Consider the following 26,176-nt stretch of genomic DNA (forward strand, 5'->3'; position numbering starts at 1 on the left):
TTCTCTAAAACGACTTATAATAAAAAACGGAGGGAGTACTAGACAGTAAAACCTGAATGTAAATACTAATTTCATGAACTGGACAACCATTTATACAATGCATACTTGAGTTTCATTGTAATGAATCATTTTTCTTCCATTGTTGTAATATTAAAAAAAAAGGAGTTGAATAAAAGAAAGAAAAGGAAGAGACAGAAAAGGGGAAAAGACAAACAAAAAGAAGTGAAGAACAAAGGTTAAGAAACAGAAGCCTCATGTGTTACAAAGAAAAAAAAAGAAAAGTCTTTTCTACACAACAATGCAAAGCTAGTGGAGGAGAGGAGAAGATCGTCAAAGCTCTTTCCAGAAAATCAACACTGAGATTAAAGAAAAGGATTACGACATGGCAAACAACACACAAAAACGCTACTTGAGGCATTACTTGTCTGGGTTGTCAAACGATTAGCCAATAGCATAACTCGTTTTAGGCGTATAGTAGTAGTTTATTTTGCAAATAAAGAACTTGCTGATATGAACATGACCAAAGAGGCAAAGGACTGAACGTTCAGTTTAAGAAGACGGGAATGTGGACAAGAAACACACAAGATATTGTGTTGACTGATTGCTGATATCTTCTTAAAAGTGACCAAAGACCGTTCACCTCATTAGTCATTACTATCTAGAATTTATATTCACAAGAGGGAAATGAAGATAGAAAAGTTATAAGCTGAGAAAAATATTCTTTATACACTCTGTATTATATGAATAGGCACAGGACATGAGCCAATATAATAATTTCCAGTATATAATATGTACATACAATCTGTATTTTTGAAATTTACTTGCACAGAACTTTATCACAAGCAGCTTTTTTATCCTGAAAAGATGGACTCAGAAGCTATTTTCTTGGATGTTCTTCTTACAAGAGAGATCCCATTGGGGTCACCACCCCACTCCTCAAGTACAACTATTAGGTTCGCAGATGGCTTCAGCCACGAACGAGGTACATGGTACCTGAAAACAAAATATTAGACTTGGCCTAAAGAAAAAGATTAGGTGGTTTTTCCTCACTCACCATCTTTGAGAAGCTTCTCCACAGTTACTCAAACATTTATTCTCGTTGAACGTTCCAGCATAGCTGCAGCGTTCGCATTTCCCACGAGCTTTATATGCAGGCCAATGACGTCCGATGTTCTGACCATTTATCCAAACTTGGCCTTTCCCCATTGTGTTCATGTCCAAAGCCAATGGTTCATTGCCTGCTGGTGTCTCAAAAGTAGACTGCAAAAAAGGATAGTTAAATATTTGATCTAGCTTTGTTGGTAAGCATGATCTCTAGGTTTCTCTTACCTTGTACCAGGTCAAGGGTTGTTTCTTGGCTACTAATGGTCCTTCTTTCCATTCCACGGTGGAACTCCCGGTTACGGTATGAATGCTCAGAGCTTCACCCTTAGTACCAATCTGCTTGGATCACACAAAGAAAAACATTGGTATAATGGTTGGTAAGATGCAGAAGCATCAAAGTCTAGCTATGTGCTCTTGAATTGACCTTGTAGGACCATTTCCATTTAGACATGTCCCATGTTCCGGAGTTAACTCCCTCCAGTGTGACTGGGCCAAGAACACCACTATTCCTAGTCTCATAATGCAAGCCAACGTTCTGTGAATAATACATGAAGGCAGCAACGCTCAGACTACATTAAGTTTTATGAACAAATATATATTATTCATCAAGAGAACTAACCGGGAGACCAACTGCTATACTTAACAGTGCAAGTTTGTTGACCCCTGCAGCTAGTTTTATCTTCTGGCTAAATGTTAGCTTTGGTTTCTCCAGTGATCCATAAGCAGTTCCTGAAACAGAAAAGCTTTTTTTTTTAAACAGAAGAGAAAGACAAGCTACCATGAGTGTGTTTGGCCTATCTGAATCTTACCTGCAAGCTGTCCATTAACGAATACACTAAGAGCATGCCCAGCTGACCCAATAGTAAGAAGAGGGTCTTCACCAGTCTTCAAGAACTTCTCATCAGCACTGATTGTAATGCTGATTATATCCACAAGCAAAACCAACCATGAGTTCCATTCCATAGAGTCAGTAAGATAGTCAAGAGTTTCTAACTATTTACTCACTCTGTCAGATACCAAAAATAGTCAGTCTTGTCTCTGGTGATGCTTATCTGTTCCACAAGCCCATCTTTGGCAAATGTACCATTATAATTTGGAGAAGGAATCTCTTCGCTGTATGATCCCCAAGATAACTGTGTGTCTGTGGGAACCATCTTCATGTGTATACTTGGTGCACGGACCTGTACCTTGTAACACAAGTCATTCTCAGTGATCTCAACAATGTAACGTGAGTGATAAGCTTTGAATGTTGGTTTACCTTTGCAGTGTTGTAATACTCGGTTTTGCAGTTAGGTAGAATACTAACAGACCACGGAGGTAGGTCATATGTAGATCCCCCGAAGGAGACTCTTGCAGCAGAACTAGAGTTGTAGTTTGAGAGAAAAGCAGCACAAGATGACTTGGATTTGAACACATGAGCCTAAAAAAGAAAAAAGCAAATAAAAAGGTAAATAATCTTTGAACTTTGTATTGCTTTTGCATTGCAGTGTATTCATTACTTCTTGTTTATCGCCGAGGGATGTGACTGTAGGATCAACAGAGACCAATGCTGGCTCACAGAGCTTGATGACCTTATGTAACTTCGTCAAGTGACTATACTTAGGTTCTCTCGGTAACCCTTTTGAACACATAGCCCAAAAATGCGTTAAAAAATGTTAGATATAGTTTGTTACCATTGTGTGTTTTCAGGTGATGAGAGTTAAAGCTACCGTATTCATCGAGCGGAGCGTCGTAGTCATAGCTAGTAGCCATGAACTCACCGGCTGTTCTGTCGAAGTTCGTTCCTCCGTGGTACTGTTTGACAACATCTCATTAGACAATTAATAATCAAATCTTGTTATTAGGTTATCTCAAGAATAAAGAATAAGAAGGTACCATATAGTAATTGATGAAGGAGCCACCGTTCTGTATGAAGCGAGCCACAGAGAAGGCAATGTCTTCGGCTGGTCTGTATGGTACCGCACCTCCAAACTCCGTGAACCTGGTAAATTATTTTTTGCAAATTCACACAGAAATTTTACTTTTTTGTAATAAAACATACTTAAAATAATTTGAGTTTAAATATTTATAAAAAGTTGATTGTCTGTTTAGATATTGTTAGGTTGTGTGACTTACCAACCAGTCCAGTTTTCTGTCCACATCTTCGGCTTGTTGTCTGAATTTGGTTTGAAATTCTCACAATAGTACCCATTGCATGTGTTTATCTATTGCGTAAATACAGGGAAAAAAAAGGCAAAACGCAGTAGCGGTGAATAAATGTGACAAAAGTTTGAAAAAGATAGTAACTTTCTCAAAAAAGAAAAAGAAAAGGATAGATGATTAGAGGTATAGAATACAAACACAAAAAGAAATTCAATAATTCAAACATATGAATAAACAAACATCTTCTTTTGCTTGAAAGAAAACATATACAATAATGAGAGGTATGTGTATTATTAAGAGGAAAAATAAAACAAGACAAGAAAATGTAGTAAGATATTCAAAAACGAAACTTCAGCTTTGCTTAAAGAACACACAACTAGACAGAAAAAAACTAAACAAACTTGTCTTTTTCTGAAATAATACAAGAATAATTAGGTAAATCAATTATAACATATGAGTTAAATTATTTTCTTTCTTACTTTTAAATACACAAAAACGAAAAATGTTATAAAAATATAAAAATGTAATAAATATAGGGAGATAAATAAAGAAGAAAACACATACAATGGAGTCAGGAGCATCATCTTGCTTGCACATAATCCATGGGACACCTGTGGAGAGTCCTTCTGCCATTTGAGCTGCCCATTTTGTGTATGCCTTTCCTGGTGCTCCTATCTCCCACTCTATTGGTCCATACTCATTCTCTATCTGCCCATTTTTTTCATGTTTCCATTTTTTCATGTTTTATACACAAACAATAAAAATCTAAATTTGAACATTAAAGAAGCATTTTTGGTTTATCTAATAACTATAGGAAACATACAAACCTGTGACAGAATGATGGGTCCTCCTTGGGTCTCAAACAATTTTTCTTCTTTCATCATCCCCACAATCTTCTCAGTGAATTTTTGCATTGCAGCCTTTTCATCATCACATCAAATGTTTTTCTAGTTAATAAATTATCCAGAGAGTGGAAAAGTTCTATAAGAGGAAAATGAGAGAGTTTTAGACCTTGAAAGGTTCATTGTCAGTCCTAAATGCCATACCGGGAACATATTTGAGCCAAACAGGAAACCCTCTACAACCAATGAAACATATTTTCTCAGATAAATATTTTGATAAAAAGAAACAATTCTACAAATTTTATTTACATTAACACGTAATTCAATTTACCCAAAGTTCCATTCGGCACAAACGTAAGGACCAATTCTGATATGAACATACAGACCAGCTTGTTGTACCAGCTTAACGAACTTGACCAGATCATATCTGTCCTCAAAATAGTACTGAACCAAAGAACAAATAATAAGCATTAGACAAGGATCGAGGGTTATGGTTTTGGTCATGGTCTATGAGTGAAAACAAAAATTAAATAATAATAATTTGGTTCATTTTGTAAAATTACTTGTCCAGGAGAAGGTTCATGCCCATTCCAGAAAACGTAAGTCTGTATCACATCCAAGCCTCCATCTTTGGCCTTCTGTATAAGATCAGGCCACATCTGCATATAGAACAGAGCATTCACAAGATTTTTAATTATCTTACACAAAAATACAATTTTGTAATGAAATAGTGTAAACTACAAGCAAAACCCATGTGCAGAAACAGAGAAAAAAAGCCATAGGAAAGAAAAGAAGAAAATAACATTTAGTTCTACATAATCATACATATATCATAAGAAATGTTTTTGGTTAAATTAAAAATGCCGAAGAATACCTCAGGTGTGCTTCTTGGGTAGTGAATGGAGCCAGATAGAAGGATCCTTCTCTGACCATTGATGGTCACGGCTTTATGATCGTAAGTGACCATTGCTTTAACTGAACAAATCAACAATGAACAACAAATAATACCCAGAAAAACCCAAGCCTTATTCCTAAAATTCAACCCCATCTCCTCCGTTATTTGTAAAAGCAATTTTTTTCTAAGAAATTGGTAAAGAAGATTCCACCTTAAACTTTAGGTATTGGGGTATTTGTGGGTTTGGAGGAGGAACTCACGAGGTTCTTGAAGCTATTTATATATGGTCTTTTTATATATTAAGGTTAACACACATTATGTCATCTTATTTTATTATATCATGTTTAGACACAATTGATTAGAATGTACTCGTTCCGTTTTCAATATGTGTCACTTTGATATTTTTACAAGGATTAAGAAAATTATTGGAATGTATTTAAATTATTATTAATTATATTTATTTGATCAATTGTATTTTTAATAAATAAAATTATTTATAAAATTAATGCAGTTTGCAATTAATTTGCAGCTGAAACTAAGTATAATTTGTGTTGAAATTTTAAAATGACATTTTTATGTAACAAGAAAAAAAATGTTAAGATGACACTTATTATAAAACAAATGAAGTAATATTTAAATTTCACATTTAGTTGTTACATTTAATAAAATATAGTTTTCACTCTAAATTTTGAATTATACTCAATAAACATTTAGAAATTTGAATACTGAAAAGGTTGTAAAGCAGTGCGCATTAAAACATTTTGAGTTGACCAATTAATTTCACTTTACATTTTTCTAAATCATAAAATAAAATTTCGATTAACTACTTTTATAATTTTCAAACATTTAAATTTTACACTAATCTATGAGTCCTTTTCTAGTATTTGTAAATCCAAATTTGGTTTTCTTGTTGTATCATAGAACTTGTATGTATAGATTATTAAATGCATGTGTTTCTTTTTATGACGTCAGAATCCATATGTTCTATTCTCCCAATACACCAATATTGCTGCTTAGGGCGGGTGACTTTGAAGTTGAAACCCTTAGTAGCTTGTCAGTTACCAGTTGCGTAGTTTACAAATTTTCATTTCTTTACGTTCTGTATTCTCCATTTTTAAATTTCACTTTTATATCTACCATTGAGCTTTACCACTTCTTATTTTTGTTAAAAAAGATTATAGGCTTTATATATAGTATTCAAATAACCAAACCACTTGCGCCACCTTATATATGAATTCTTTCACATTCCATAAAATCGAAATTGGATAATTTTCTTTCTAAATAGTTTGTAAAGATTTTAACATGCTAGTTTCATATTTATATAATTCAAATTTATGCTGACTTATAGGATTAATCTCATAAGTTGAGCATTTATTTTGCAGATCGTAATGAAATCATTAAAATGTGTGATATATTGCAGTTGGTGTGGTCCGCGATCCAAAGTAAACATGTTGAAGACTATAGTAAAAGTCGGTTGCACTAAAGTATATTTTTATGATGCCAAGCTATATGATCTGACCAAATTAATTTCTATATGAATGTAAGTTATGTTAATGGTTAAGTTTTATACTTAAACAAGTTACTTCAGCTAGGGATGAATGTCCCTTGTACAATAAAGACCTTAGGCAAAGTTTTTAAAATGGGATTGGTGACACCTTTTTTTTTAACAGGTGACGCTTTTTGTTTCACTGAAAGAAACAAAAATTTTACCTCATTCAGTCATTTTCATAAAAATATGTACGTCTAGTGAAAATGAAAATGCATTAATGGATAGTGAGAATATAGTCATAAATAAGTATGAACAATGTGAAAACGAAAATAGCAAAACCTATTTACATTCTTGAACTCGATGGACACAGACAACTATATACTATTATGAATTAAAATCATTAAATCAATAATTGATGTTATGCAATGAGGTTTAGTTGACATTTGTAGTTGGTTGAGAAAGTCAAGTAGCCGCATCCCATTGACGTAACTTTGCTAATTAAAAAGCTTTACCTTCCAGTCTTCCACTGCCGACTCGCCACCCAGAGACTGCCACGTGGCTCTAATTAACCAAACCCTACTAGCACCACCCTATCCAAACCTCCCAACTTTCACCAACTAACCATTGTGATTTGTGACAGATATACCGTTACTCTTTGTTTATACAAACTTTTATACTTTCCCTTGTCTTGTTTTATTACTCTTTGTTAGACATATATTTTCCATGTCTTGTTTTATAGACACTAGGTAAGGAACCCGTGCGATGTCGCACGGAACTCATTTTATAAAAATAGATAATCATATATTACAAAAGAAAACTTTATAACTGTATCTAAAACTATTCAACCTATTTTGGTCCTTAGATATATTCAATCATGTTTCGAGTCTTTAAAATATTTAAATATTTATTTCCAAGTTGTTTTATATAAAATATTATACAATCAATATATATTAATTTCCATTTGTATCGTTTCCAAAAGGCTAAACAGTAAATATTATTGTTTAAACATAACTCCATCATCTTTCAATTTTTATAATCTTATAACATGTTAATATATGAAAATCTATTTAATATTTTTAAAAGATCTCTTTATGAATGAGTAAAAAACACATTTCAATTTATTTCATCAAAAAGCAGAGATACACCCATAGAAACAGATTAATTTTATCTGAAATAAAATTTAAACTTCAAAATATTAAATTTTTGAAAGGATACGCTTTTACAACATCCCTTATATATTATTTGAGAAGCATTGTAACATTTTTTTGTAGCCACGTGTCATCACTAGAATGATTCTTAGAATACTTAGAGAAATAGGTTTATCCATCTAAATATATAATAAGCTTTTTATTAAACCACAATAAATATATTATTAATGTGCTTCATTATTTCCTTAAATAAGATTAAGGAATTGCCTAATGTGGCTAAAATATATATGACAATTAATGATTTTGAATAATAAAAATTTGATAAAAATAAGTGTGTATTATAATTATATTTGTTTAATTTTAAGCTATTTAAGTAAATTAAAGAATCATAGTAACCATATAATAAAAATTAAAAAAAATATTTATATATTATATTTTGAATTTTCAAAAATGAGTATAAATTACAAAAACTGTTAAAAGTTTCACATTCAAATTTTGTGATCTATGATTTAAAACTTTTGTTATGACATGATACAAATAATTAAAAAAAATAATATAAGTTGAAAGTCTCATTTAATAAGTATCAAAAATAAAAGATATATAAATATATGCATCATTTAAATTAAACTATATGCCTTATAAAAATACATAAATATCTTAATTTTGATATTTACTTTGAACATTTTTTTGATAAAAAATTTGAAAAAATATTGACAACTTATTTTTTTTTAAATATTATAAATTACATAAACTATTAATTCCACAGTGAAAATTTTGTTATCACTAACTTAGATTTTTTGCTATAACAGATTCAAATGATAAAAAAAAATATGAGCAAAAAGCATCATCTAATAAATATTAATATTAAAATATACCATATATATGTTACTATCATTTAAATTTAATTATATATCATACCAAATAGAAAAAATAATTTTTCGATTTATAAAATTTATTTATATGTTTGCACCAATTTAATTATATAAGTAGTAGATAATGACTTTTTAATTATTCAATATATATTTTTAATTTTTTAATATGTTATAAACATATAATATATAAATTAATTTATATATATAATGTCCATCGCGCGCAAGGCGCGGGTCTTAACCTAGTTTTTAGTATTCTTAAAGGTTGCATATTTTTTACAGAAAAAACCTTTGAATAAACAAATGCATCTTTTGCATGTAAAATAAAATAAAATTTGATTAAATAGAGATAGATTTGATAATTATGAAAATAGATTCTCATAAACTATTCAATTGTTAAATGAAAAATACACTACAACTAAAAGAATATGACCAATTCGTAAAGGCACACACATTAAAAATACATTCAAAATTTTATGCATATTTTAAGTTATTACTGGGAACTCACTATTCGCCATTTTTTATAATTTATAATTTTATATAAAGTATCTCATTTTTTTCAAAGAAGTTTATGTGTAAGAAAAGAAAAAAAAAACATATCCATAACCTCTTCATATATTTAAAAATGTATAATATAAATATATGTGAGAAAATGACAAAAAAGATATCAATAAAATATTTTAAATAAATAAGACACATAAAAACATATCATTTTTTTTGATAATCTTTTGAGGAATAATGTCCTTTATTTAGTCTATTTTTGATTGTTGTGATTTGTCAATAGCCACAAATCCTTATAAAGAAGATTGAAAATTTGTTAACACCAAAAGTTGCAATGATTTGTTACCAAAAAAAACTACAATTACCAACAATTGCAATGATACATCACTAAAAAGTATAACCACTAACAGTTGCATGTTTCATTTAAGAAGTTGTAACTGTTTCACCAAACACTTGTAATGATTCACTTGAACGGTTGCAAAGATTTACTTAAAATTGCTAATAATCCTCTCCAATTTACATGTAGTAGTGATTCACTACATAAATAGCACATATAACAAGTTGATGCATAAAAAATGTTTTAACTATACAATTACTAAGATGGAAAATCACATGAAAAAATATAGTTAGGTGAAAGACACGTTTGTAGACATGTAGCTCTTCCGATGAGAAGACGTGTTGTATGAAGATAATATTTATGCATATATAAAAACATAAAACATTTTTCCAAATTTACAAGAAATCACTCATAATAGCCTACACAATTTATAAGATAGTTAGACATATAATATATTTTTTATGATGAAAATACATATTTTAAATCATTTCACACACTCTTAAAAATAAGAGAGAATCTGGAGATAAATTATATTGACTGCATTAAGAACTTCCTATAACTATCTATTAATTCATGTGATTATCTTAAAAAGAGTATTCTCTACATAGATTCACCCTTGATTAAAAACTATTGCATTTTAAGAGGTAAATACACATGATCATAAAAATATACATTTTAAATATTTAAACATTTCTTATTAACAAATGAAATTGTTAGAATAAAAAAAAACACATTCTTAGACATTTAATTTTAAAAAAAATTTAACATAGTTATTAAAATTAAAAGACATGTTGTTAAGAAGAAAGGATGCATTCTTATATATGTTGATGATTTCTTTTAAATCAATGCAACTTTTAAGATGCAAAAACACAATTTAAAGATGAAAAGACACAATCTATAACATTTGTTTGAATTTAAAGATGACCCTTCCCACAATTCTTTGTTTGACAACATTTAATTAAAATATGACTGTTCCTCCCTGAATTTTTCGGTCACTGCATTTTAGTCTCTCTTTTTTTTGTTTCTTCACTTTTGTATCTCTTGGTCCTCACAACAAATCAGTGAAAAGTCTTTGAAAAGTCTTGTGATTGAAATTTTCTTTGCATTCATTTCTCACTCCCTTTCATTTTTATTCTAAATTCCTTCTTACAAATAGTTCCATAATCATAGCATCATTAAATTCATTAATTTGGTGATAATATTCACGTCCATTCCGTAAAGTGCTTCAGTCTTCCCATTGTAACCGATCACGGCGGCATTATCAGTCATGGTTGTTTCTTATATGTCCATCATGATCTCATTAAAAAAAACATGTGTTTCATATGGGTTCGGGGCGTTATATGTCTCTCCATGTGAAAGAGTTTTGTTCTGGTATTGACATTTGTTTTCTCAATTACTCAATTGTCAATTGCTAGCGTTTGTCCGTTGCTTTTTACAACGCACAGTGATTTTTTTCTTCTGGCAAAATTAACTGAAAAAGCACAGCTTTTAGTTTTAAAACCATGTTTTAAAGCCACCATGGTCGATTGATGTTAATAAAATTATAATCGTTTGCCGAAAAAACATCGTTACCAGATAACTCTCTTCTTCACTTTTTTTATACTGTGAAGAAATCCTACTATATAAAAGGGACTAAATTCAAGGCTTTTGAGACTATCCACCTCAGCCAAAATATTCTCATCCAAAAATAATTAGAAATAAACATCATTTAGAAGATAATTAACTAACATACGACTTTTGATATTTCTAAAAATTTTAAATTTGTAACTGCTAATTTATTAATAGAATCATATATCTATATTGAATTATGTTCTATTTTTAATCGTTAGACTTCAAAAGTAAATAAATAATTAATTTATAATATATATATTTTATAACTTTATATTGTAGTTACAAATAAAGAGAAAATAACCGGGGAGGGTGAAGAATCTCATGTAAAATTATGTAATTAAAATGGTAAAATGGTGAGTATGATGAGGTGAATCTAAGAAAATTTGTTGTACAAATTATGGTGTTTTCTTCATCCACTAAAATAATTTAAAATAAAATATATATTCACATAAATAAGTCAATATTTGCTGTTTTTTTTGGGTAAGATGTTAAGATTATCATTTTCTGAAAGATTACACTGTTGTTTTTAAACAACTTATTACAACAAGGAAACAAAAACAACCAACAACAAATCAAGGTAAAAAAGCCTTAAGGAGGTCTTATACAAGAAAGATAAAAAGAAGTAGAGAAGAGGAGAAAGAAGAACTTGCCGGGTAAGAGAGGAGACGGTTACGCATCATACGGTCGAGAGAGGCAAGGATGACTGATGAAGGTGAGGAGACAGCTGTGAACACACGAGCATTACGCTTTTTCCACAGCAGGTAGATGGTTGACTGAAAGTAGAGCTTGATGACTGGAGTAGCATGCGCATCTGCGTTGACGCGAGGTTGATTGATCCAGGCTGCAATAGAGTATAGATCAGCCGGAGTAGAAATCCAAACTTCAGCAGTAAAATGCTCCCATATCAAGCGAGAGAAAGAGCACTCAAAGAAAAGATGATGGTGAGTCTCTATTTCCAGATTACAAAGGACGCACGTTCCTGAGACATTTAACTCCCAACGCCTCAAGCGATCCTTGGTTGGCAGTCTTCTCCGCAAAGCCAGCCATGATATAAACGCATTACGTGGAATATGTTCCTTGAACCAAATAGTCTTGTGCCAATATTTGTTGTTGATAGTGTTTATATTATTTTCTGACATTAGTATCCATATTTTTTAGTAAACTGATCCAAAGAGATTAGTTTGTGGAACTAACCAAACGAGGATTATAGTGTTTACTTTGGAAAAGTAATATAGGTTGAATGATATATGGTGTGCGTGCTTTTTCACATGGAAATCTGCACATATATTAAAATTGTAAGATTTGAATCATAGAGAAAATATAGTGTATATGACTGAAGTTGGTCCATTCCGAAACTAAAGATGGCTAAAATTCTTCTTTGTCAAAATGCATAGATGTGAATCTTATATAAATAGAGTTTTCCATTGCTTATAGCAGTGTAATAAACTCTGTGTGTAAAGGAGAAAAATGTTATATAAGTGAAAAAAATTATGATTTTTTTCTTGTGTCTATAGGCTCTTCGCAATTTGAAGAAGAACATATTGTGTGAAAATCTTTGGCTCGGTCAAATTTTATCCAGTTGTTTATAAAACTGTTGTTATCTGATTCATGTATTTTTTTAGTGTTGATTTAAAAGCCAAAAAAATCATCTATACTGACTTTTTGATATTTTTTTTGTGATTTGAATTTAAAAAGAGATAAAACTTTCGATAAGTTATGTAAACTCAGAACAAGTATTTAGCTTTAGAAAGCATTTACATGTTTCAAACTTATAATATATACATATATAATGCTTAAAATTATGTATATAAAACCTGTGTAAAATGTGCCTGAATATGTTTTTCTTCTTTAATGTGTTAATCGTACTATATATAACATTATTTTAAAATTTCAAAAAGTTTATGTCATATACAAAAAACCATCAATAAAAAATATAATTCTTCATCTACAACAAGAAAAATGAAAAACTATAAACATATAAATTTAAATTAAGAAAAACTAACATTGAAAAAAACAAAAATTTAATGTAAAAGAAAAAAACTGACAAATAATATTATAAATAAAATAAATTTATAAAACACAATCCGCGCGAAGCGCGGAAAAAATCTCTAGTTACAATAAAACTCATTGACATGGACTATTTATAGATTCTTAAAGTTATATATATTAATAGTCATGACTTTTCATATTATCTGTAGTTATTTTAAAATAGCATCTTTACATATATTTTGAAAAGATACACCTTTACAAAAAACACTCTAATTACAGAAAGACACTTATAACATATATTAACAACTTTTTTTGAAAACTAATATTTTTTTACAATGGAAAACATGACTCTTTTAATTAATTGATATTCAAATATATTTAAATATGTATATGAATAGTCATGATTTTTTAAATTCTATGTAATTATATTAAAATAGTACATTTACAATATATTTTGAAAAGACGCAACATTACATAACACTCTACTTATAGAAAGACACTTATTACATATATTGAAAAAAATTACAAGACTAATATGTCTTTTACAGTGAAAAGACATGACTCTTTACGCTAATGAATATGAAATAATGGAAACACATCTTAGATGATCTTGATTTTCTTTAACTCTCCTTGATCTAGGTTTTCTCCCTATTTGAAACCGACAAACACAATAACTAAAGTACTGCACGTTGTGTTGATGTTGTAATGTAACCGTTGGACGCCGTTTCAGAATACTATTTCCTTCATCTTGGCAATTACCACTCCTCCCAGTTTTATTTTTGCGGAAACTTGTCTTCAAGTAATAAGAGACTGAAATATAAATACTTACCACAATTTTGTATTGATCCTTGTTGCCAGATGGGCCCACCACAAACAAGCACTATCGTCCTCACAAAATCATCATTGTCATACCTTATATCAGCCATATCCTTAAGAGCAATACCTTGAATCCATGAGCAATACCTTGAATCCATATCCTTAAGAGCAATACCTTGAATCCATATCCTCAACTCCAATTTTAGTTTGTGCGCCAATCTCCTGTAGTCCCCAGGCCATGGAGGCTTTTCATATCGATTCATGTTTTAAAAACAGAGTAAATGATTCCATTAAAGAAACCGTTAAATTGCTTATTTGTACTGGCTAACAACTGAAATTAGTCATAGTTAAGAAATTAATATTTTTCAAAATCGATTGAAGTTTGGGGGTCATTATATATCTCAATGGTTGACTGGTCATTAAAGCACAATAGAAAACGATGACTCGAAATTTTATAATTTTCAGATGTTTTCCAAAATTCAAAATCAGTGATTAGTAAAATGTTTCCCTTAGCAAAATACTCTTCAAATTGTTGGATGTATTTACTATTAATGGAACCAATAATTGTTTCATTCTGCAACAAAATAAAACTATAAAATATCAACTTTGACTGAAATTTTTGTATCGAAACTCGAACATGAAACATGTGTTTATGGAAAGACAAATCACAAATACACGATTTTGTAATTATGAGAAACAAACCTTTTCATTTAGTAAAAAAATTAAGACTAATTATTTCATTGTTTCGTTTCGGATTTTTTGCTATCCAAACACGTATAACTTTCCTACTATTTTTTGCTAACAACGTTTCATTTGAATATCTTTAAAAAACTTGTAACTAACTAATTAAACATTACTTTTTTCTTCGACATTTTATTTGATTAGTGAAATTATGCTTTGAGAAGGCATGGACATTGAACTATTTATAGATTTTCAAAAATATGTTAGAAGAATCACATCTTTTGAATTAAAAGGTTGTGTCTTTTTGTAATAATGCTTATATGAAGAGTCACAACTTTTCAATATAAATGGTCACATTTTTTCAATATAAATATTTATTTTTAAATTAAAGGACACAACTTTTACTTGTTGAAAAAACATACCCTTTCAACATAAGTGAAGTTCACAACCTTTTGAATTAATTGGGATTGCTATTATTAGTAGATATATGATCTCTAATCACTATAAAGACTCTGCTGGAAATATATAATCTCTAATCGCCTATCCTATACATGTCTTGTTTCCAAAAACTAAAACTAAAATTCAAAAATTATTAAAGACACAGACCTAAAAAATTCAAAAACTAAAAACTATTTTTTACAAAAAAAAAAGGTTCAAAAACTAAATAAACAATCATAGCCTAAATTTGTGTTCCCCGAAAAACTTCCACTCGATTCCTTATACGTAGATTGGAATTTATCCATCCAAATATGGTCCCAACGGGCTCAAATTTCTTTTAAGGCCCGTTAATATCACTCTTTGCTTTTTAGTAATATAAACCCATGTATGTCCAGTAGCAACTAAAGAATCGTCAAAATTGTTAACAAAGCTCATATGTTTATGTTTTTTTTTTATTATTTTTAATAATCCTATCGGGTCAGAAAGAACACACTTAGTGTCATAGAGTAAACAGGCTATTACACTGACCCAAATTTAAAATACTTTCCGATCATCTGTTACGATCCACCATGTAAACTATTTGGGTCGAAACCCAAATTCAGACTGGCTAATTGATGATAATTTAGTTCCAGAGAAAATTGAACCCATAAATAATATGGATACACACCAGACTCAAAAAAATTGTCACTAGACGACCACCACTTAGTTAGCTCATATGTATATTAATAATTGTTCTTTATTCATCGATGTGGTAAAATGGAACACGAAGAAAAATGGCTTAATTTTTTAAAAAACTAAAACCATATTAAAAAATTAACAAATACGGTTTTTGGTTTACGGTATAGATTTATTATATTAATCTGAGTTTAGAACTTCTGGGTTTGGCTTTTGCGGTTTAATGTTTCTTTTTTTTTAGGATTTAGGCTTTAATATTTTAGGATTTACAATTTAATTTACAATTTAATTTTATACTATGTAATCATTTTGAAAATATGACTTATTTTGTTTTTTTTTAATAAATATGACATATTTTCTTAAGAGTTGTTGGATTTTTTTAAGCACATGTACGACTCTTATGCGAACGATTAGTACGATATTATCCACTTTGGTTCTGAAGACAAAGCCAACATGAATTTAGTTTTGGATTTTTTTCCAAAAGATCTCGTACTAATCAAAGTTAAAATCCATTTATATAAATATTATTTGTCTAAACTTCCAATATTGGACTATTGTTTGCATTCACAACAAGAATCCCATAAATCCACTTAATTCATACGAAAATTTTATTCGAAGTTTGTAACTTTTTGGTTAATAATTTATCAAAGTATGAAAATTTTATATTAAATCCAAATTATTATATAAACATTATATTTTAGTTCATATTTGCTTGATATGTTATTTGTGATAGTTAAATTTATGTATATACTGGGAAACATATTTTCTCTTACCATAATTTGTGGACTATGACTGGGAGAGAACTGCATCAAAAGACGAAGTTCCTTCTTCACACAGAGTCCAAACTCATGATCCTTTGATGTATTTACCTGAACACCACATACAAACATTTCTGTTATACGTTAAAGATTACTCTGGACAATAGCGAAGCAAATCTTAGAAAATCCGGTTTAATTAATGAATGAAATATATGTGATAATGAGGTAAAGATTAGATGACAATACCGAAGAGAAAGAGAAGTGTCCCAAGACAGATGATACGGTGGTGAAGATCAGAGAGGTAATGGTCCCTTTTGGGAAATCTTTAATATATAAGAAACCAAAAAAAAGAGACAAGTCGTGAAAAGTACCAAAACGTTGGACATGACCCCAATTGTTCTGACATTCACATATCTATAGATATACGTACAACGTCATGTGTGTCTTGTTCCTCTCAGAGTGTCACTTGTTGCCTTGTTGGAGTTTGTGATCCCTATGCAGCATACGTATCCCATCTCTCTATCGTTTATTTTTCTCATGCCACTTTTGTTTTCTTCCTAAATACATATCTATCTGATTCTGACTTCATTTATTGTGATTCAGATTCTATTCTTCATGTAGTTTTCCCAGTTGCCCTTAGATGTGTTTCAATGGGCGCAACTAGAACTTATACTAGTTGATGGACACCAGTTGAAATAGATGGCGATTTAAATTACTTTATCAAGGTTTTTTCTGTTGTTTTAACTTGTTAATGACGTTTGAAACCTGGAAAGTAATATACAACACTGATAAAAGCAAGTGAGTCACTCAAAAGGAAGTCGTAATTTTCCTTTTAAATTTAATGTTTATTTTATAGTACCATTTACTTACCCAAATTCAAAAGTTTTTCTTTACAAAAATTAAAGGTAGACATGCATGTGAGAGGGCTAACAGCTGCTACAGTTGGATGTATATGCATAAAGCAAGTTGTAGCTAAGGAACTTTGGAAGTGAAATATCCTTGCTTTTTATTTTCTTTTGTTTGTTTGTGATCCGGTTTTTGATATTGAGATCTTTGTCCCCACTTTTAAATTTCAAACGAAATTAAATGATCATATATCAAGCCCTTAATCTTAAGAGGTATCTCCTTCGGATCAATCTCAATCATCCTCATCCTCACGGACATTTACAAGAATGCTTGAAGCTCATTATGCAAGAGCTTTCGATGATGAGATTTGGAAATATGAGTATAACGCAATGAAATCTTATATACGGCGTGCCCTAGACGATGATCACTTCAGTTTTTTTTTTTTAAAAGATATTCTATGATCAGTTCAGTTTCATCCGCGATGTAAAACAAAATTTCATAATCAAATAGGTACTATACAAATTTTAGAACATGTAGTAGCTAGTAGACTCATGAAATTGAAAATACAACGAGACAATAAAATTATGCGGAGAGGGTCCAAATTGACCTGTAAAATTTGATCAGAAGTTATTGAATGGTTTTGGCGAATACTAAGGTGGGGTTGTTTTCTTCCTTTGCCATTCTAAACCTATCTCTTGTTCTCTCTCTAAAAATGATTATTGATGAATCACATCCCCGTGGAAAGATCACGTGTTACAGATATACCATACTTTGTGCATGCATGGTATATATATTTAACTGTAAGCTCGGACTATATATGATAGAATATATATATATATATATATATATATATTTATATATATGTAATAGTTAAATTAAACACCGAATTTTTTTAATAGACATACATAATTCATTGTAACTCTTGTGAAGCTCCTCCTTTTTGTTTATATACTATTGTTATATATCAAACATTCTTGTATAGAACTTGAACCGTTGCAATAAATTAACTATCAATACAAATTACTGATCAATCGTGATGGAGGTGTCGTTTATTTAATTACAGATATTGAACTCAAAGTACGTAAAGAAAGTTAAAACATATATTAAGTATTTTCATCAAGCTGTTATAAGTTTGAAAGCATGCATATTAGCTAAGCCAACACGTTGAAAATGATAGAAAGTGTCTGGATCTGTATTTATTTGCTAGATAACTTATTCCGTTTTGTTTTTTTTTTTAACTTATTCCGTTTTATGCATACTAAATTCATATCATCTTAATTAAACATGGTTCACAAAATATACATATTATAAATAACAGTTTTATCCATATCTTCTCAATTCTTTTAAATTCTACTAGTGTAAGTTGATGCATATAAGTATATACATATATTTGAACAAAAATATAAAAATAAAAATAAGTATATACATATACATACATATACATATAATTATTTGTTTTCGGCTCGTACGTGGTGTTTTGCCTTTAAAAAGGGTAAATTAGAGTATAGCTTGGATACTTCTTTGCTTGTACCTGATCTCTCCGAGTCTCTCTTCTTCCTTCTCTTTTGTTCACTGATCTCTTTTGATCATGGGTTCGAGTTTTCATTACACTATAGATCTCAATGATGATCAAATCGACCAACCTTTTTTCTCTCATCTTGGATCCTCTCTTCATCATAACCACCATCATCATGATGATGATCATTTAGGTCCTTCTAATTTCTCTTCTTCATCATCTTCTTTGACTCCATCATCTCTTTCCCACCTCCCTTTCTTGATCAATTCTCACCAAGATCAAATACATGTTGGGTACAACAACAACACTTTTCAAGGTTTTCTTGATCCTCATCTCTCCCAATCACTCGAGGTATAAAATTTGAAGTGAATGATAGATATACCAATATTCTTGATCATGACCCCAGATATATTGTGTAGTATTTATATATGAAAATTTAACTAACCAAATTATTTTACAATGATCTTATGAAATTTCCAGACCAAGAAGTTTGTATCTAATAGTGGATTACCATCAAGCGATCAAGTGGTGCCAAAGAAGGAGACACGACTAAAATTGACGATACGGAAGAAAGACAATCATCATGTTCATGAACAGGTGAAATTGATGAAGAGGAAGACGATGATCACCACCACCGAGAACAACAAACAACACGTTAGTAACGACCAATCCATGAACCAAAGAAATTTCGAAGGGCATGACCAAGATCATCTCAAGAAAATCTCGGCAAATCAGTACAATATAGTCAACGAAACTGGTTATAACGGAAGCAACAATGGCGTGATTAGGATCTGTTCCGATTGTAACACGACCAAGACTCCTCTTTGGAGAAGTGGTCCGAGAGGTCCCAAGGTAACCAACCAAATATTACTAATTAGAAGCTCTCTCAGAAATTTGATGTCATTTTAAAAAACTTATAATTAATAGCAAAAGAAACATAAATCTTTTAAATCACTAACAGAAATCATCCAGTTTGCTATATAGATTTTAGGTAGTAATTCTGAGTAGCTTTAACAAAATCCTTTAAATAATAATTTTAGATTTTTCACACATTTTAATAAAAGACACTAAATTTGCATAATCTTTTGTAATTATATTTTTTCCATAAATTTTTGTGATTATATTTTTTCCATAATTTTAAGCCAATAAAAATTCAATAAGTGCAATTAAGTTTCTTAAAATTTGCAATTAGTTAATAAAACATACATTGAAAATAAAATAGATCTTTTTGAAACAAATTTTTTCTCTAGAATATGTAATTTTAAAACGGAGGGAGTATATACATTCTGAAAGTTTTCTCTCACAATATAATTAATGGGAATTAATTAACTAATTAATTAATGCTCATGTTTGTTTTATTATTACAGTCTCTATGTAATGCGTGTGGGATAAGGCAAAGGAAGGCGAGGCAGGCCGCTATGGCAGCTGCAGCCGCAACCACAAACTCCGAGTACTTGTCACCACCCCTCATGAAAAAGAAGATGCAAAGCAAGTACAAAAGATCAAATGAAGTTAGCAATCTCTATTCTTCTTTGGCTCCAAAGGTAAAGAAATGTAAGAGCATGAGTACATCGGTGGAGGAGGCAATATCGGTGATGGAGCGCACAGCAGCCGAGACTCAAGCCAAGTCCACTATGTCGAGATCTTCCTCGACATCTTCCTCTTCAAACAATTTTTATTATGATGATCTAGCGATAATCTTGAGCAAAAGCTCAGCTTATCAGCAAGGTTTCCCTCAAGATGAGAAGGATGCTGCCATTTTACTAATGGCTTTATCGTACGGAATGGTTCACGGGTGATCCTTTTATCATTAAACTATACCATAATCCTTCATATACGTGATTAAATTTTTTTCTGTTAGTATCAGTCAGCTCAACTTTGTGGGGTTTAATAGTTTCCAATAGTGAGAATATTATGTATGGAGCTTCGTATAATTTCGATAATGTGGCTGTTCTTGATTTTTCACTTTTTTCATTTGTTTTTAAATTTGGGAATTTAGCTAAGAGTTACATTAACTTATCTCTCTATATGTATCTCGTCAGGTTGTAAAACCTTTATCTTTGCTGTTTAACATTAAAATATAAATCCATAAACTACTATTTCACTTTAAGAAATTCAACTTTGATTTTTGAAAATTTTCTTTAGAGGCCAGAATATTCTGTTTAATTAAGATCATAATCCTTCGATAAATATATATTATGATGTTTTCAAGTTCACATGTTGTATCTAATAATAACTATACCATCAAGGAAGAACATTCAGCTATTTCAATCGAATGCCGGCCTTTAAATTTCCCCATGCTTCTTATCATCCAACCTATTCCAGATTCCTAGTTTCCAATGTTGTGTGACACATTGTAAATTGTAATTGCACTTGAACCAGCCTGTGTGTCTGCTCTCTTCCACTTTTGTTGGTGTGATCCTTTCACAGTGGTGTTACTTACTTTAGTATTTTGAATTTCTTTATAAACTATTATCTCACTTCCCCTCGGATACAAAAGCAATAAAACAGAACACTGGAAGAATTGTAAAACTCATTAGAACTAAAGGGGCTGTTTTGAAATACATTTGATGGTCGGGGACTGAAAGCCAACTGTATCTTCAATGGAGAAAAAAATCAAAAAGCGAAACAGAAGTGAAAAAAAAAAAGAGGCGAACGTCTTTCACTTTGCGCGATTCATGTCTCCTCCGACATCTTTTCGATCGCTTTACGCTTCCTCCTCTACTCGTACTCCGATTTCTCCACCAATCCGAATCATACCCTTACTGAACTCATTCAACAGACTCTACGGTCTATCATTCTCAACCTCGTCCTCTCTTCCTTCGTCTTCTTCAAATCTAGTTTTCTCAACAAGGAAGCAGTCTCTCTCTATAAAGGTAATTCAATTCCGTAACTTTTTGTGCTGGGTTTCAAGTTTATGTCCGAAACTAGAGAACCCATGTTTCGAAATCAGCTAAAGCTTATGTCAGTAGTAGTCGATCAGGAATTAGGGTTTTCTAGTGCCATTGATTGAGATTACTGTTGATGTGGTCTTGTTGGGTCCACTGGGAGACACTGTATCACTTCAATTGAATGAGTGTTTGGTGTTGTATTTGTTTAAGTGTTATTGTGTATTGTAGCTAAGAGGTGAAACATTGTTCTGCGTTGTTGGGGATAGGTACAAGCTTTAACTGCTGAAACAGAACAGCCAAAATGGTGGGAGAAGAAAGCAGGGCCGAACATGATCGACATTACCTCGACCGAACAGTTTCTGAACGCTTTGAAAGATGCGGGAGATAGATTAGTTATCGTTGATTTTTATGGAACTTGGTGTGGTTCTTGCCGAGCAATGTTCCCAAAGGTAAAGCTGAATCACCTCTCGTTTCATCTTTGAAGCAAAAATGGTGAAACCTTTTTCTTGTTTTTTTTTTCAGCTATGCAAAACAGCGGAAGAACACCCTGAGATCTTGTTCCTTAAAGTAAACTTTGACGAGAACAAGTCACTCTGCAAAAGCTTGAACGTCAAGGTTTTACCATACTTCCACTTATACCGCGGCTCGGATGGCCAAGTCGATTCTTTCTCCTGCTCTCTTGCCAAGGTTTGCTCTCTCTTAGCCATTGCAGCACAGACTTCTTGCATTCCTCTAAGTCTAAATAAGCTTTTGCAAACATTTTTGCAGTTCAAGAAACTCAGAGATGCTATAGTGAGACATAATGTAAGAATTAGCACTGACCACTCTTCTTCGGTTTCTGAGCAAATTGAAGATTCAACTTCAAGCCTATAATCAACCAATATCTGGTTATAATTGAACAGTTTTTTTTTGTATATATATATGTTAACTGCCATTTGGATTTGCTGCATCATAACTTGTGTAGATAAAAACTCTAAGGAGGTGTTATTGGTTTATATATTTTGTTTGATTTAGAAATCCATATAGTATTTATAAATCTTGAGGTTTTTCCTCGCATTTGAATCTTTGTATTTTTAACTAAAAAATCCAAACAAATCCATTATAAAATCAAATATATTAGTAAATCCGTACGATTGAATAACATTTGATTTGATATAGAATTTATGAATCATTAAACCAATAACACATGATTTTAATACATATTTGAAAATCACATAACCAATAACGCTAGATTTAGTTCGAGTTTTCAAATCCATTAAAATACAACAACCAATGATCCTTACTAAAAGTCTAGTAAAAAAGAAACACTTTGTTTTAAAAATCCAAAGGTATATGAAATGTGAATCTCAAAAGTTTGAACTGAGGTATGAAAGGATACACAATCTTATTATACTTGGATGAAACTGCATTAGTTGCATCTCATCTATGAAACCTCTTTTACTTTTACTCAAAGAAAAACTGACATGAAGGTGAGGCCCTAGACTCCCGAGCTAACACCTTTAGCATCTCAAATTTCTCTTCCAGACCACGGTTTTTCGTCGAAAATCTTGCTTCCTTCAAATGTTTCGCATTTGTTGGTATGTACATTGCAACTTGTCTTTCTTCTTCATGTAGTCCATTGTATCTTTCCCACTCGAATCTTTGTAGGCAAAATAACAAACAAGGTGGAACATTAACCGGTTTGTAAAATTGTGGGTTAGACATGCGCTCCGTATGACTTTTCTTGGGCTCCTGTGAGCAAATCAAGAACACAAGTGTTTTAGACTCATCAAAGGTAACCTAGAAAGTAAAGCAAAGTTTAAGTAAGGTTCTTACATCTCTCGTGAGCTTGAGAACTTGTAGTTTAGAAGAATTCAACAGCAAAACCATAAGTAGATTCCACCACTCGGTTTTACTAGTACTTAGCTCCAAATATACAAGCTGACTATAGACAGTACTATCAGCGTACCTAGTCTGCGGTACAAGCAAACAAAAAATGTTAAATTGTGACAGAGTCCAATAAATATTGGTTTTATTATAGTTCTTACAATGTTTATGCCCTCCAAAATCACAGACTAATTATCAAAAGTGAAAAAGTTGGGCTACAAAAGAGTTGAATCTTTTTTTTGACATCAAAAGCTTTATATATTATTAAATAGTTTCCAAGAGGTTGGTCTCAGGAACTATCCAACTTGGAAGTTTAGTGTTTACATGGGAGAAAGGTAAACCTTGAGATCAAACACCTTTTGCAAGGTTATCGGCTCAGAAGTTCAGAGAACGAGGAATAAAATGTATATATGGAGCAAGAATTAAACATAGAACAAATAAGATGAAATTCATCAAATTCAGCCAACAAGGATGAGCCAGTTGAAATTATGTGAACTGAAAAGGATAAATTAACTTACCTCCAAAGGTGATAAAGACAAGGAGAGACGTTTGACTGATGAGGCAAGAGGTAGGAGAATCTTCTCAGTATTTATATCAAAAACGTCAATAATCTTTGCCTCTTTTAGCTCCGGCATATTCTCAATAGAAAACTCATAATCTTTCATTCCTTTAATTGAAAAGTAGTTCAAAGAAGGAGCATTTATCACATACCCTCTTCGACCATCGCCATCGCTACAATCATGTATTGTTAAACTCTTTAAAGATGGTACTTCGATAGTGAAGTTTACCACATTGTCCACATATCGTTTAACATCCAATTTTTCAAGATTTGGGCAGCTTGAGAAAAGCCTGCGCACTGACTCATCGTTCTTGAAGTGCACAAGTTGAAGTTTTAGGATCTTGAGGGACTTGAAACAAACAGGAGTGTTAGGAACATCTACGTGAACACAGTACTTAAGCGTCAAGACCTCGAGTGTTTTACAAGCGTAGATGTTACTTGGTAATCGGATATTTCCTTTTTCCGAGTAAGGATCGAGTTCTAGCTCACGCAAACCATGTTCAACCGCATACTTAATCCATATGGGGATATTAATAGCCTCACAATGTGATCCAACGATAAGTCGCATACTCTCTAGAAGACACGGCTTACGTGATATCAAGAACCTATGAACAAATTGGTGTGACATTTTTTTATCAGTCTTGTAACTATAGTCGAGTTTAGGCACATGTTCCCAAAGAGATGTCCATCGCTTCGACAAAACACAAGTCCTTACGACATCTACTGTCGGGATCAAGGACAATATCAGAAGCAGCAAAGCATCGGGCAAGTCACTGATCCTATCTGCTTTCTCATCAACCCGTCTTCGTTTCTTGTTGGAGTGTCTACGACTAAAACTGGTACGGAAACATTAATTAAAGACGATATATGTAAAATCGAAGATGATATCATAAGACTTTGGTCGGATGATTGGAAGTGTAAGAAAAACTAGAACGCGTGTAGAGAGAGACTCGGAAAGAACTTACTTTGGGTTCATGGCGGTTGTGACTTGAAGAAACCCTAGCTAGCTTTCTCTGATTTCTTTTTATTTGTTTTTTTGGGATTGAATGGGGGCAGCTTACTTGAGGTAGATAAACATATAAAAGTTTAAAGTAACAAAAGTTAGATCATCTAATACCTCTATTTGATAAACTAGACATCTATAGTTTTTTTTTAATTATAAAACAGCATGTTATGGAAAAAAATCACAAGTCATCAAATAAAAATCCCAAAATAATATATTTATTTTAAATCATTAATTGCCATTAAATTCACTGTTATCTCTCATTAGTTATAATTTTCTGTGTTTTCATTTAATTCAATATGATTTCCTAAAATAATTATCCTTATTTTTTTCTACAAAATTGCAATCAATATCGTTCTAAATCTCAATTAAACTGTCCAAATATTTTATTGTGGTCAATTAAACTCATAATATATTAACACTTTGTAAAAATTCTTTATTCCACTGATCTGACTGATGTCATTAATATTTTAAATTAGAAAATTAGGATTTTGAATCTTGAAAAAAGTAATCTATTAACTAATTATGCAAATTAAAATAAAAAATGTTTACAAAAATGAGTTCTCACAAAAATCTGCAACATTTAACTAAAACTGTCAGATGTCTATTTTTGTAATGTAATAACTAGATTTTGATAAAGCGCGAGATTTATTTACTTTTAAAAATTTTATTTAAAAAAGTAGATTTTTTACTGAAAAGATATATGTGTATTTAAAATATTTGTAATCTAGTTACATTTATAATTACAATGATTTTTTTTGATAAAAGGCCTATAATTGAGATGATTGTATATGTTATAAGAAAAAAGATAAATTATAATTGTAATTTGTTAATAGATGGATCCTAGATATTAGATTTAAAGAGAAGTTTCTTGTGTTATAGAAACACTTCAAATCGCATACGTAAATTTTGATTGATAAAAAAATATTTGTTTATTTTTCTGTTTTGAATTGGTCTTGATTTATTTAATGATCAAACTAAGATGTGATAACCCATAATCTATTGATATTTTTTTTTTAAAAAATTTGTGTGCGTGAATCTGACTTTAGATGAAACAATCTATAAGTATAAAAATAAATTCAAAATAAATTATCAGAATAAATTTTCTTCTCTACCTTTTTTGATTAATATACCAAAAAATATTATGGTCTTTTTTTCTTAATTTACCTTTATGTTTACAAAGTGTTTTAATTTTTTGTG

The 26,176-nt window shown here is 31.0% G+C and overlaps 4 protein-coding genes across 6 annotated transcripts; 2 read left to right on the forward strand and 2 right to left on the reverse strand.

Moving 5' to 3' along the window:
• Window positions 1-758: 758 nt before the first annotated feature.
• On the reverse strand, window positions 759-16,658 carry LOC103863929 (beta-galactosidase 12). 3 transcript variants are annotated; one of them, XM_033287173.1, is made up of 20 exons: window positions 16,542-16,658; window positions 16,311-16,406; window positions 4,963-5,063; window positions 4,652-4,747; window positions 4,420-4,532; window positions 4,258-4,324; window positions 4,074-4,166; window positions 3,811-3,954; window positions 3,220-3,308; window positions 2,980-3,085; window positions 2,814-2,898; window positions 2,604-2,722; window positions 2,363-2,524; window positions 2,110-2,291; window positions 1,914-2,023; window positions 1,724-1,833; window positions 1,529-1,639; window positions 1,330-1,440; window positions 1,055-1,260; window positions 759-993 (listed from the first exon to the last, which is right to left on the reverse strand). In XM_033287173.1, the coding sequence occupies exons 3-20, from the start codon at window positions 5,053-5,055 to the stop codon at window positions 852-854; spliced, it is 2,139 nt and encodes a 712-aa protein (XP_033143064.1). In that variant the 5' UTR covers window positions 5,056-5,063; window positions 16,311-16,406; window positions 16,542-16,658; the 3' UTR covers window positions 759-851. The 3 variants fall into 3 exon arrangements, with proteins under 3 accessions (XP_033143064.1, XP_033143048.1, XP_033143029.1); XM_033287157.1 differs by lacking the exons at window positions 16,311-16,406; window positions 16,542-16,658 and having other exon boundaries at window positions 2,110-2,285; window positions 4,963-7,607; XM_033287138.1 differs by lacking the exons at window positions 16,311-16,406; window positions 16,542-16,658 and having other exon boundaries at window positions 4,963-7,606.
• Window positions 16,659-16,922: 264 nt separating this feature from the next.
• LOC103865903 (putative GATA transcription factor 22) lies at window positions 16,923-20,672 on the forward strand. Its single transcript, XM_009143765.3, has 3 exons — window positions 16,923-19,008; window positions 19,138-19,509; window positions 20,025-20,672. Exons 1-3 carry the CDS (start codon window positions 18,730-18,732, stop codon window positions 20,454-20,456), a joined length of 1,083 nt encoding a protein of 360 aa, XP_009142013.1. The 5' UTR covers window positions 16,923-18,729; the 3' UTR covers window positions 20,457-20,672.
• Window positions 20,673-21,007: 335 nt separating this feature from the next.
• On the forward strand, window positions 21,008-22,610 carry LOC103865910 (thioredoxin-like 2-1, chloroplastic). Its single transcript, XM_009143776.3, has 4 exons — window positions 21,008-21,533; window positions 21,815-21,997; window positions 22,071-22,235; window positions 22,317-22,610. The coding sequence occupies exons 1-4, from the start codon at window positions 21,261-21,263 to the stop codon at window positions 22,419-22,421; spliced, it is 726 nt and encodes a 241-aa protein (XP_009142024.2). The 5' UTR covers window positions 21,008-21,260; the 3' UTR covers window positions 22,422-22,610.
• A 232-nt stretch (window positions 22,611-22,842) lies between these two features.
• LOC103865921 (F-box/LRR-repeat protein At3g26922-like) lies at window positions 22,843-25,080 on the reverse strand. The gene is made up of 4 exons (XM_009143787.2): window positions 24,939-25,080; window positions 23,933-24,809; window positions 23,364-23,501; window positions 22,843-23,279 (listed from the first exon to the last, which is right to left on the reverse strand). The coding sequence occupies exons 1-4, from the start codon at window positions 24,947-24,949 to the stop codon at window positions 22,992-22,994; spliced, it is 1,314 nt and encodes a 437-aa protein (XP_009142035.1). The 5' UTR covers window positions 24,950-25,080; the 3' UTR covers window positions 22,843-22,991.
• Window positions 25,081-26,176: the final 1,096 nt, after the last annotated feature.

Source organism: Brassica rapa, chromosome A01 (genome assembly GCF_000309985.2).
Source record: "Brassica rapa cultivar Chiifu-401-42 chromosome A01, CAAS_Brap_v3.01, whole genome shotgun sequence".
NCBI lineage: Eukaryota > Viridiplantae > Streptophyta > Magnoliopsida > Brassicales > Brassicaceae > Brassica > Brassica rapa.